Source organism: Micropterus dolomieu, linkage group LG16, assembly GCF_021292245.1.
Source record: "Micropterus dolomieu isolate WLL.071019.BEF.003 ecotype Adirondacks linkage group LG16, ASM2129224v1, whole genome shotgun sequence".
In the NCBI taxonomy this organism is placed as follows: Eukaryota; Metazoa; Chordata; class Actinopteri; order Centrarchiformes; family Centrarchidae; genus Micropterus; species Micropterus dolomieu.
In genome coordinates, this window is record NC_060165.1 from 535,894 (window position 1) to 549,586 (window position 13,693).

Below are 13,693 nucleotides of genomic sequence, written 5' to 3' on the forward strand. Positions count from 1 at the left end.
AGTAGTATTTCATAGGACCAAAACTAGCTTCACTGCTCTCCATTGAAACCCGTGGGGTGGCTTCATCCAGTAATATACGGTCTATGTCGTCTTCCCCTGCCGCTCCCTTCTTCTCCCCTTGCTGTCTGTCCATTGTTGGCAACCATTTTTCAAAACAGGTAATCTGACCTTTGACCTATTTATAGGCCTATACAACATGTTTCCTTGAAACTTTGTACAACGTTCCGCAACGGGCTTCAAGGTATTTTTTATTTCCCGTTTGGTGGGCGTGTCACAAGTGTTACCCAATCAGCTGCGACAAGTTTGTAAACACAACCGTGTTAAATAGGCAGTAAAATGTGCTTGCATACACAACAGGGTGTTCAAGGCACCACCGTTTCCGTTGAATAACATTTTGCAACATTTTGTCAGCACTGAACTCGCCCCTGGTGAATAAATCTAACATTTTGATTGGTTGTGTTTGGATAAGGAAAGGAAATCACTTGCTGTTAGATTTTTGTGTCTTAGTGTCTAGTTTTGCTGTTTGAGTGAGAGGTTTCAAAAATCGTGTGACAGATCTTGTGTGTAAGCAGTTGTAAAAAAAAAAAAAAACTGTAATAGTAGAAAAAAACTAACAAATTAAGTTCACTGTGTTTTTTTGGCTTTTTAATCTGTGACAGAAGATATAACATTTGTGATTACATTATAACAGTAGCTGTAAACATTTCTTGATAGTACATCCATGAACACTAAATCGAACTGCAGCTGAATGAACTTCAAACTGTGATGTCACCGGTGAACCAGCTTCCTTCTGCCGCTGACTCGTGTCCACAGGCTACGGGCTGTTTGGGCGATGGTTACCCTTCGGGGCAGACGAAGGCTCCTCAGAGGTTCCCTAATACACGCTAGCACTCCTGGATCTGCAGGCTGCCCCAGGTATTCATGGGAAATGTAGTTTATTCTCTTCAGTTGTTTGCTGTAGTAGTTCCTCAGGTCGCAGAGCTCCTCAGCTGCAGTCTCAGAGATGATGGAGGCCTGGGAAGGAGAGCTGGGCACAGTGTTAGTGGCTGTGTCACCACCTGGGGATGGAGAAGGAACTTCTGCTGCTGCCATTTTAGCATGGGGGTTCCTCCTCACTCTCTGAGGGGTGGTGGATTTGCGTTTGGAACGAGGTTTATTTGGATGTGATGGAGTTTTCTGACCATCAATGTTATCTATAATGTTAATTTCAACATCAGCCTCAATTACATGCTGAGGCATGATGAATGTCCTCTTGTCCTCCTCTTCCTCTCCATGTCTGTATGTCAGCTGTTTTTTTGGTCTCTCTGTCCGTTTGTCTGTCTCTCTGACTGGCTTCAGGTCTTGTTTCCTTGACATGTTCCTCTGTTCTTTAAATTGTTTCTTTTTGGGATGTGGGGGACAGCTGTTGTCTATGACAATGGGGTCAAAGCTCATATCATTCTCCTCCTTACTGGCCAATGTGTCCTGTAACCATGAAAACTAGTGTGAGAGAACAATAGTAGAAAGCATAATATTCACAACTTGCTGAACTTTTAGAATAATATGCAACTAAGATATGTTTAGCCTACTTCTCTGTGTGGTCAGTGAGGAAAAAAAACAAAAATCAACCATGTTAGCAGAGACAGTGTGATGAAATGTTAGTCACAGTTAGTGGCAGCTTGCTCCTGAATATGGACAATGATGCTGGCGATCATGAGTAACAGACTTAGGTGATTCTCAAACATTACAACTGTCAGTACTGTCAGTCAGTTATGTCCCAACACGTGCCTAGTGTGTCACAGGGCTTCAATTTAATTCCATAACAAATATTTTAACTATTTAATATTTATTAATCTGTCCATATTCAAAATTTTGTATACAAGTGAAACAGGCCATGCCCTTCAGTATTCGTAACTGTCTTGCCACTCTGATGTCATGAATGACCCATTCCTATCGGTAAACTAGGCTATTCTCTTAATGTGTTAACACACGATGGAAGAAACTAATGAGCCATGAACTAATCATCATAACACCAAACTATGTGGAAAAATTGTGGATTAAGGCAAAGTTGTTTGCTGACTTTTTAAAACTGCAGTAACATTAACACAACACTGAAATAGAGTCCACTGTTTGACTTGGTTACACAGCAGAGGAACTGAACATCAAACTACAGCGTAGTTTAGGATTAGGCTGCATGTTTTTTTGTTCCAATTAATGTGAACAAATTGCATAGATAGTTTTAATTTATTTGAACTTTATTATTTTTTGAAAAAGTGTTTCACCATGAACAATGGTTCATATTAAGGCTGTCATTGTTAATTCAAAGTTCAAACTACTCTTAACACGTCAAAATAAATTAAATATGTTGATTTATAATAATCTGTTACAATTTAAAATTCACAGTGCATGACTACAAGGCTGTTCTTCTAAAAATACACAAGTCCGTCTGACTCACTGCATGTCCTGTCCCTGTTAGTCTATTATCTTCTTTATGAATGCAAACATAAAAAGAAAATTGGCAAGCCATGCTGTAGTCATGACACAAGGCAGTATGAGAAGTAATGAGTGGGAGAATTTTAAATTTGAAACAGTAGATGAAATATCGGTGGAAAAAGTTAAGTCAGTTTGCTGACTTTGTAAAAAGGTAATTATGTGAGGCAACAGAGACCCAACGAATGAAAAGAACATTCAATTTCACAATTTAATTTTAGGATTGGACGACTTAGGTTGCTTTTGCATTAATTCGACCAAAGTATGTGTCACTTGTTCGCTGTAAATACATTTTTTGAAAAAGTGACAGCCCTACTTTCTACATCTTCAAAGAAGAATGTAAAGGCTAGATAAGGAAAGCCATCCTGCTGAATCACATTTTAAGTTTAGCTACATATACAGCTCTAATGTTAAGTGTACATTTGTAATCATAAGACTGTGAATCTATTCTAAAAATAGGCAGCACAAATTGCCGACTGATAGATCGTATTTTCAGGACAGTTGGAAGGACTGATGTTTGAGTTTTTCATTCTTTCTAAACGTCACTCAGTATTTTTATGTCAGGAATAGGATTTACTTTACTGACACTTTAGATTTGTTTCCAGTGAGATATTATTGAGTTTATATAGGGGCCTTTTTGTTGTAAATGTTACTGTTGCTGCTATAGAAACATTTAGTTTTATTTAAAAGATTTCATTCTAATCCTGTTCTGAATTTAAAGACAACCAGGCAGCTAATATGCACACTTCAATATTTGTTTATTGCAACACATGGCAGATTTTCCTATTATAGTGCAGGCCTAGGCAAAAGTACTGGTGTTGACTATTGGTGACTAGCATGCTATGAGCAAATGGAATATTCAGGAACTGTTCTAAACAAAACTGGGCTTCTGAAGATAAAGGCTTCTGGATCTATTGGTTTCCTATGTCTACAGAGCAACACAACGTATTAAAATTTAAGTGATCACGTACACCTGCACATTTCATCAAGTTGTGCATCTTAAAAAAACACACCACAGCAATAATTATAGCAGCAACACAACACACTAGCTAGCTAGTGTACACCACCTTGTGTCCATTAGAAAGTATAAAGTCATCTAATCTGCTTTCAATCAGTGTCACCAGTAAGATTTCACCCTATCAAATGAACCCATACAGAACAGCAAAAAGAGGTTGTGGTGCCAATAATGTCCTTTTATCGCCCAGCCTGATGGTTAGGAACAATAAGATGATATCATGCTTGTTATTGTACAACTTTTAAAAGCATTTAAAATTAAACAACAGGCTGTCTATGTGTAGTTATCCTCCAGTACTCTGATCCAAATGTGAAGCATGAAGGAATAGTGTGGACAGTGCCATGCCAACAGAAGCAGTAGTAAACAGAATAAAGAATGATGGACTGTACTTTCTCAGCTTGTCTTCTGGACAGGGTGGGAGGTTAGGGGAGGTCTGTCTTGACTTTCTTGGACACAGGGGCCTCTCCACCGCTTTGAACTGATCTCTTTCCCCCTTTGGCTTTGCCCTGGCCACTCACAGCTTTTACCTGTAGGTCATTAACAACAGTCTTCACCTGAGAGGGTTCAAAGACCTACATGAAGTGGACGAGGGGACACTAGAGGGGAGGACATGGGAAACTCAAATCTAGAAATGGACATAAACAGAATCCCCCCAATCATCATCACAACGGCCCAGGCTGTGGATCCCAGAGGCTCTGGACTCAGCTCACATCTACACAGAACAGTTTCAGGATCTGAGCTGATGGAAAAGACTCTGTTTACCTTCCCGTGGACCTGCGCTACTAGCCTGCATGCAACGCTAGGAAACAAACAATTATTTGCATAACTGTTGAATTTATCTATCAGGTTCATGACAGCAAATTGAATGATTATTGATTCTATAAAAAGTTTTATAGATGTGCATCATTAGTGCTTAACTACTGAACAGCAGCTTAAATGTCCCAATTATTCAATTTACAATAATAGAATAATAGAGAAAATCTTTAGCTGGAACCAGCTAATGTTTGGTATTTTACTTTTGATAAATTACTTTAATGTTAATATATCTACTTAACCTTAAAAATAATTGTAACTCAAGGCCCACAGCTCTCCATGTCCAAACAAACATGCCAAATCCATTTCAACTGAGCCAACTTCAATTTGCTGATGAAGACCATGAGAAGCAGTTCAAAGTACAGAATTTAAATATGATGTTTAAACTATTAATTTTTGTCAACTTAACTGTCTGGTCATTTCTTTACTCATAAGCATCACTCTTTGTATATCATGATATAACTATATATTTAAGGGTTCCTGCTATTACTAAATGCTCAGCGTTGTGCGCATGCAATGGCTGTTTGGTCTCATACCTTTTAAACAGCTGTGCCAATCGCAGTGGCAAGCGACAAAACAGTCTACAACTAGCCTATTGAATCAGTGTAATCATGTTAGGGTACTAATGATCATTATGAGCAGCTGTGTGGCAGTGATGTGACAGACTTATCTCTATGGATCTTTGGAAACAATTAGGAAAATGTGTGAGAACATTTTTAAAATGACATGGAGGAAAGATATTAGCCACACATTGGAGGACAAAGAAACTGGTTAGAGGCTTCACAAATAAAACAGAGAGAATCTGAAGAAAAAAAAAAATTAAAAAAAAAAAAAAATCACATCAATACACAAACAGGAGATACAGAAACAATTATCAAGAAGAGCTCTCTCGACATTTACTATAGCCACAATGTTTATTTGCCCATTATTTGCTCATTACAGATAAATATTTTTTACAATATATGGTGGCCAATATCATTTCATTTCAAACTGCAGCTGTCAGAAAACTACAACATCTCTTCATAATGTCTGCTTTGCAGCTGAGTGTTAAGTAAAAGTAGCATTACACTCTCACATGGGAGTTGTGCTTCTCCTTGCTGAAAATCAGTGTAACTCTCAGTATCACTACTGAGATGCTTGGTGAATAAAAAATTGGAACTGGATCTCTTACCCAAACCCTACACCCAAAAAATTCAACTGTTGATTTTCTATACTTCTAAGTAGATACTGTGAATAACACCATTTGACCAACATCTTATGCTCACTTGTTCTTCACATTACCCAACCCTAACCAAAGAGAAACTTTTTAAAAACTTAGTCATACCACTTAGAATGGTTTCAAGAACATGTTAGTACTGGAGGTTTGGCAAACTAACTTGGCTGGCAATAATTGAATGAGAGAAATTTCAATATATTCTGATTTAATTTTAACAAAAGATGAATTAAAAACCCTCCTTAATTAGAGCAGACAGTACATATGTATGATACATATACAGTATCTCACGAAACTGAGTACACCACTCACATTTTTGTAAAAATTTGATTCCATCTTTTTATGTGACAACACTGAAGAAATGACCCTTTGCTACAATGTAAAGTAGTGAGTGTACAGCTTGTAGAACAGTGTAAATTTGCCATTCCCTCAAAAAAAACACATCACACAGCCATTTATGTGTAAACCGCTGGCAACAAAAAAGGAGTACACCCCTAAGTGAAAATTGGGCCCAAAGTGTCAATATTTTTAGTATTATATTAATATTTTATTATTTTCCAGCACTGCCTTAACCCTCTTGGGCTTGGAGTTCAGAGCTTCACAGGTTGCCACTGGAGTCCCCTTCCACTCCTCCATGACGAAATCACAGCGTGGATGGAGGTTAGAGACCTTGCGCTCCTCCACCTTCCATTTGAGGACGCCCCACAGATGCTCAATAGGGTTTAGGTCTGGAGACATGTTGGCCAGTCCATCACCTTTACCCTCAGCTTCTTTAGAAAAGGCAGCGGTCGTCTTGAGGTGTGTTTGGGGTCGTTATCATGTTGGAATACTGCCCTGCAGTCTTTGTACTCCTCACCTGGTTGCTGCCACACACACACTTGACACCATCTGAACCAAATAAGTTTATCTTGGTCTCACCAGACCACAGGACATGGTTCCAATAATACATGTCCTTAGTCTGCTTGTCTTCAGCAAACTGTTTGCAGGTTTTCTTGTGCATCATCTTTAGACGAGTCTTCCTTCTGAGACGACAGCCACGCAGACCAACTTGATGCAGTGTGCAGCGTATGGTCTGAGCACTGACAGGCTGACACCCCTCCCCTTCAACCTCGGCAGCAATGCTGGCAGCACTCGTATATCCATTTCCCAAAGACAACCTCTGGATATGACGCTGAGCATGTGCACTCAACTTCTTTGGTTGACCATGGCGAGGCCCGTTCTGAGAGGAACCTGTCCTGAACTGCTGTATGGTCTTGGCCACCGTGCTGCAGCTCAGTTTCAGGGTCTTGGCAATCTTCTCATAGCCTAGGCAATCTTTATGTAGAGCAACAATTCTTTTTTTTCCAGATCCTCAGAGTTCTTTGTCATGGAGGTGCCAGTTGAACTTCCAGTGACCAGTATGAGGGAGTGTGAGAGTGATAACACCAAATTTAACACACCTGCTCGTCATTCACACCTGAGATGTTTTAACACTAACGAGTCACATGATACAAGGGAGGAAAAATGGCTAATTGGGCCCAATTCGGACATTTTCACATTTAGATATTAATGGCTGTGTGATGTGTTATTTTGAGGGGACAACAAATTTACACTGTTATACAAGCTGTACACTCACTACTTTACATTGTAGCAAAGTGTAATTTCTTCAGTGTTGTCACATGAAAAGATATAATAGATAAATATTTACAAAAATGTGAGGGGTTTACTCACTTTTGTGAGATACTATACTAGATGCAGTGGAACATTTGTTGAAACTGTTTTGTGATATATTATTGTGGGCAGCATTTACTCACCACAGCAGATCCAGTCACTGTTGGCCTCATCTTCATGCTGAGTTTGTGAGTCTGGTTCTTCAGCAGAGGCGCTTTGCAGCCCAGCTTCATGTAGAAGTAGGTGGTGTATGGGGTGAAGCTGAAATCCTCTCTGAAGTCAACACATAGGAAGCCAAAACAGCAGACACGGAAGAAGGACATAACTGTGTCAGACAGACTATAAAGTCTCCCGAAACATGTTCTTCTCAACATCATATTATTGTCTTTACATCCAGTATATATCAACTAGGAGTAACTAGGGCTGGGAGATATGGACCAAAGTCCTGGCTGGCAATAACTTTAATGAGGGTAGCCCCAGGATTCTCCAAGTTAAAGTTAAGACTTTAAAACCTTTTTAATGCCACCTAGGATCAAATTTAATGCCAACTTCACTGCCATATAATGGAAAATGAGTATGAATTTTTTACCCGAGAATTAGCAAGTTACCTGAATTTAATAAAACATAACATTCTCATTTATAGTTAATTACACAATAGCTTTTTGAGGTGTGTTTTTCTCTAATAACATAAACAAACAAATTCACCGCATTAAGAACTCTTACGCTATGAAACAAAAAATACAAAATAAATAGAATAAAAATGAATGAATGAAACTAGTGTAGTATGAGTAGTGACAATTAGTTACACCTTGGCTAGATAAGATATGCAATGTAATATAATATGCCAAAGAAACGGCAATTGCTTCAGTGATTATTCATCCTGTTCTGCTTCTGCATCTAAAGACACCGTCCTCGTCTCATACACAACTCTTTCTCCATTGCTGTTGTAATGTTAAATGACCAGGAACCTATTCCTACTAACCTCCTTTCCTGCTTTCCTTTGTGCTAATACCTCCACACAGATATACTTATAACCATGAGACATCTGTAGTAAGCTGGGCAGTATTTCGGTATTGTAAGGTATACTGAAACCAGAGAAAGCAGATGAAAGACGCTTGCCCAGCTAGCTCGTTGTAGATTTCATGGCTGTGTGGGCAGAGTCAGACTATCCATAAAATTTTAAAACATACGGTTGGTCAGGCTTTTAAACAAGGATGCATGCTGCCCATGTGAGAGTAGCGTCGTCAGACCCACTTATATCCTGTGTTCAGCAGTATATGGAGGCTGTCAAGCCTATTTGATCAATTCAGAAAGAACGTATTGTGAATTGTCCCCTATCAAATAGTATTATAACAGCCTGTATTAACATCATGCTGTTGCAGTAGGGGGGATCCAGGACAATTGAAACACTTTTCAGATATACGTCATTTTAAAATATAACAGAAATCATTTGTTGTTGTCATCAACAACTCACGTGTGTGTTCTATCAATACCAGGTGTTATCTTAAAATATGAAACAACTTCAGTATAATTTCACTTTGAACGAAAGGTGCGCATTGTTTCATTCGTCCCACTGTGCGGGGCGGATGAAACATGGGTGGGACAGAAGAACAACGATATACTGAAAAAAATAAAAGGGAACACTTAAACACATTGTAACTCCAAGTCAATCACACTCCTGTGAAAACAAACTGTCCACTTAGGAAGCAACACTGATTGACATCAGTTTCACATGCTGTTGTGCAAATGGAATAGACAACAGGTGGAAATTATAGGCAATTAGCAAGACACCCCCAATAAATGAGTGGTTCTGCAGGTGGTGACCACAGACCACTTCTCAGTTCCTTTGCTTCCTGGCTGATGTTTTGGTCACTTTTGAATGCTGGCGGTGCTTTCACTCTAGTGGTAGCATGAGACGGAGTCTACAACCCACACAAGAGGCTCAGGTAGTGCAGCTCATCCAGGATGTCACATCAATGCGAGCTGTGGCAAGAAGGTTTGCTGTGTCTGTCAACGTAGTGTCCAGAGCATGGGGCGCTACCAGGAGACAGGCCAGTACATCAGGAGACGTGGAGGAGGCCGTAGGAGGGCAACAACCCAGCAGCAGGAGCGCTACCTCCGAAATGACCTCCAGCAGGTCACAAATGTGCATGTGTCTGCTCAAACGGTCAGAAACAGACTCCATGAGAGTGGTATGAGGGCCCAAAGTCCACAGGTGGGGGACACGTAGGAAACCGTGCAGGACGTTTGGCATTTGCCAGAGAACACCAAGATTGGCAAATTCACCAGTGGCGTCCTGTGCTCTTCACAGATGAAAGCAGGTTCACACTGAGCACATGTGACAGACGTGACAGAGTCTGGAGACGCCGTGGAGAACGTTCTGCTGCCTGCAACATCCTCCAGCATGACCGGTTTGGCGGTAGGTCAGTAATGGTGTGGGGGTGGCATTTCTTTGGGGGGGCCTCACATAGAGGCTATGTGCTCGCCAGAGGTAGCCTGACTGCCATTAGGTACCGAGATGAGATCCTCAGACCCCCTGTGAGACCATATGCTGGTGCGGTTGGCCCTGGGTTCCTCCTAATGCAAGACAATGCTAGACCTCATGTGGCTGGAGTGTGTCAGCAGTTCCTGCAAGAGGATGGCATTGATGCTATGGACTGGCTCGCCCGTTCTCCAGACCTGAATCCAATTGAGCACATCTGGGACATCATGTCTCACTCCATCCACCAACGCCACGTTGCACCACAGACTGTCCAGCAGTTGGCGGATGCTTTAGTCCAGGTCTGGGAGGAGATCCCTCAGGAGACCATCCGCCATCTCATCAGGAGCATGCCCAGGCGTTGTAGGGAGGTCATACAGGCACGTGGAGGCCACACACACTACTGAGCCTCAGTTTGACTTGTTTTAAGGACATTTACATCAAAGTTGGATCGGCCTGTAGTGTGGTTTTCCACTTTGATTTTGAGTGTGACTCCAAATCCAGGCCTCCATGGGTTGATAAATTTGATTTCCATTGATAATTTTTGTGCGATTTTGTTGTCAGCACATTCAACTAAGTAAAGAAAGGAGTATTTAATGAGATTATTTCATTCATTCAGATCTAGGGTGTGTTATTTTACTGTTCCCTTTATTTTTTTGAGCAGTGTACATTTAAATAGTTTGTTATTCTTGTTTTTATTTAGAAAGACTGACACTGCCCTTCTGCAAATACCTAATTGCAAACTCATTATGTCCTTTTTTCTTAAAATAAAAAAATAAAATAAATATAACTTAGCTAACTAGAATGTCCAACAGTTAATGTGCATTGGGATTAGCTATTGGCTGCCCTTTTTCCTGGTCTACTGTGAAGTCCCTATTATTTGGCTGTGAGCCATTAGCTTCTAAATTGTAAAACTTTTACATTTAAAACTTCAGGAAGTGTTAAAGTACTAACTAATCTTTCATGTGATCATGACCATGTCACATGAAACAATACACACAACTCATCATAAAAAAAAAAAAAAAAAAAAAAAAACCAACACAAAAGGGGTTGCTTGAGTGAATTTACTTTTCGTGACTGAAAACCGCTATTTTTTGTAACTCCGTGAAAGTGTGACGTATCCACCTGATTTTTCCTGGTTTTGTTAAGTACTGTGTACTGTATGTGCTGAGGTAGTTTGGCATATCTGACTTATATGGGCTTAGAGAAAAATCGGTTTCATTCTTCCCGCGTTTCAATCGTCCCAGCTCTCCCCATGCCTACATTTATTGTGACCAGTCCCCATAAATAATTGCCCATTTGAATTTACAGTATTTTCATGAAACAATTTTTAATATTTTCTTATTGAATTTGAAATTTTATTCACCACCACATGATTACACACTTTCTGATGGCAAAAAAGGTGCTTACATTGAAAAACACAATACTCGGAAAAATTTGGATGTATATCATCAAAATGAAGATTCATCGTCCAATATGTGAATGTAGCGTAGAAGAAGAAGAGAACAGAGAAGGTGACGAACATTAACAGGCAAAAATTAGTGCGTTGTGGCAATAACGACACCATGTATTTGTTAGATGGCCGCTCCGCGATACTGGTTTCGGGGGGTTTACCACACCCCCTGACAAAAATCCTAGGGGAAACACTGAAATTAGACAATGCCGTTTATACACAGAGTTTGAGTTGCATTAAGTAAGTCCTGCCAGCATTTGCTCCTCTCTCTCACGGCGCAATCCTGCCACCCACTACGGTATTGTTTTAAAACAGAACTTTGCTACCGACAGCGTTTTTGTTTTGGTATTTTTATTAAAATATTCTGTCCTATAACACTTATACTGTGCATGTTGCCGTATTTACTTTGCGACGAGTCCCAGTCTGTTTTCTGCCGCTACAGTCACTTTGTACTCCCATGTTACTTTCAGTAACAGTTGCACCTCATTGTCAGTGCATGCAAAAAAAATATTATTCTATTCTTCGATTGTCTGTAGTTAGCAACATTCTTCTTTTCCCGCATCTTCTGCAACTGCGTAGGCAATCCCAGTGTACATGAATAGCCACTTGATGTGCATTTACAGTTGTCTTAATATACGGAGATCATTTCTGATACGCAGTTAAAACGCTGGTGTGGATGTAAAAATATCAAGATGATTTTTAGTCCATATCGCCCTGCCCTAATCTGTAGCTAGCCTGACCTGTGACCCACAGGGAGCTTCATTTGTGCCGGACGCCATTTTGGGGATTAAAATATGAAGAGGACCTCTGCCATTTTGGATCTCAAATTTCAGTCTTGTACCGCATTTTGAACCTGTGGTCTATGAACCATCCATGAGGTCTCCTTTTTATCATAGATTATTAATATTGATAATTGTATTAATATTTATATAATATCTTTGATATTCAGCAAATAACCTGACGCCCATGTTGATTCCCAACATAAAAACCCTAACAAAAAAATTATTATTATAAATTACAGAAACAGAACATGATGTGTCACCTCAGGTATCTCTGCAGCAGCAGAAACACAATCACAGCTTCAGCCTGCAGCCGAGACAGTGTGGTGGTCTGGATCATCTTCCTGTGCTTGGCTGGGCCTTTTCCCATCCAAGCATCCACCAGCTTCAGAGGAGTCAGCTTCTCATCCATAGATGCCGCTAGCTCCACGATCTGCACCACCTGCCTAGCATGTTGCGTAATTTCCACAGTGGTGTAATCTGGGGGTTGGAGGGGTTAAGGTCGGATGATCACCAATTTAAATTCAGAGTAGATAGCTCACAAATGTAACTGAATTTTATTCAAACTTTTATATCTCTCTATTTTATATCTCTCTCTCTCTCTCCCTCTCACACACACAAACCTTTTGCATGGCGACAAGTATCACACATCTGGTTGCATCCTTCATGGTCCCACACTTCATCAAAATGAACAGCCATAAGAGAGCGCCGACACCTTTACACAGCAAACATGATACCCAATGTCACGCATTGATACATGGATACATAATAATGTAATGATAATTGCAGATTTACTCAATGCACTGACAACAAGCTTAACCAGGATTTGTTGGCCACCACTGTGTAAGATTTTGCCATTAATGTTTCTTTATACTCCTCATATCCGGAGTTTGCTTGGTTACCCCAAGTTGAATCTGACTAGGTTAAACTGCCTTCGTAGTATGGGCCACAGGTAACAGATAACAACAACAAAAGAACCCACCTTCCTAACCAAACAGATCCCCACCAACTCATTGCAGCAGCAACAGCTGAAAGAAAAAAAAAATCAAAACACTACCAAGCTGTACTAATCCTAACTGTTGAAAATAAAACACACTTCAGCTGCTACCCATTAAACCTAGTGTTCATATACACTCACCTAAAGGATTATTAGGAACGCCATACTAATATTGTGTTTGACCCCCTTTCGCCTTCAGAACTGCCTTAATTCTACGTGGCATTGATTCAACAAGGTGCTGAAAGCATTCTTTAGAAATGTTGGCCCATATTGATAGGATAGCATCTTGCAGTTGATGGAGATTTGTGGGATGCACATCCAGGGCACGAAGCTCTCGTTCCACCACATCCCAAAGATGCTCTATTGGGTTGAGATCTGGTGACTGTGGGGGCCATTTTAGTACAGTGAACTCATTGTCATGTTCAAGAAACCAATTTGAAATGATTTGAGCTTTGTGACATGGTGCATTATCCTGCTGGAAGTAGCCATCAGAGGATGGGTACATGGTGGCCATAAAGGGATGGACATGGTCAGAAACAATGCTCAGGTAGGCCGTGGCATTTAAAAGATGCCCAATTAGCACTAAGGGGCCTAAAGTGTGCCAAGAAAACATCCCCCACACCATTACACCACCACCACCAGCCTGTACAGTGGTAACAAGGCATGATGGATCCATGTTCTCATTCTGTTTACGCCAAATTCTGACTCTACCATCTGAATGTCTCAACAGAAATCGAGACTCATCAGACCAGGCAACATTTTTCCAGTCTTCAACTGTCCAATTTTGGTGAGCTCTTGCAAATTGTAGCCTCTTTTTCCTATTTG

General features: G+C 40.3%; 1 protein-coding gene across 2 annotated transcripts in view; it reads right to left on the minus strand.

The window, feature by feature from the left end:
• Positions 1-623: 623 nt before the first annotated feature.
• Positions 624-13,693, minus strand: part of recql (RecQ helicase-like) — a 25,123-nt gene continuing 12,053 nt past the window's right edge. The window contains exons 12-16 of one of the 2 annotated variants that reach the window (XM_046071923.1): positions 12,495-12,586; positions 12,135-12,351; positions 7,304-7,433; positions 3,874-4,011; positions 1,325-1,464 (exon numbers count right to left, since the gene is read on the minus strand). In XM_046071923.1, coding sequence (XP_045927879.1) covers positions 3,907-4,011; positions 7,304-7,433; positions 12,135-12,351; positions 12,495-12,586 — 544 coding nt within the window. In that variant the 3' untranslated portion in view covers positions 1,325-1,464; positions 3,874-3,906. Of the gene's footprint in view, positions 1,465-3,873; positions 4,012-7,303; positions 7,434-12,134; positions 12,352-12,494; positions 12,587-13,693 lie in introns of both variants that reach the window. The other variant, XM_046071922.1, reaches the window with a different exon arrangement.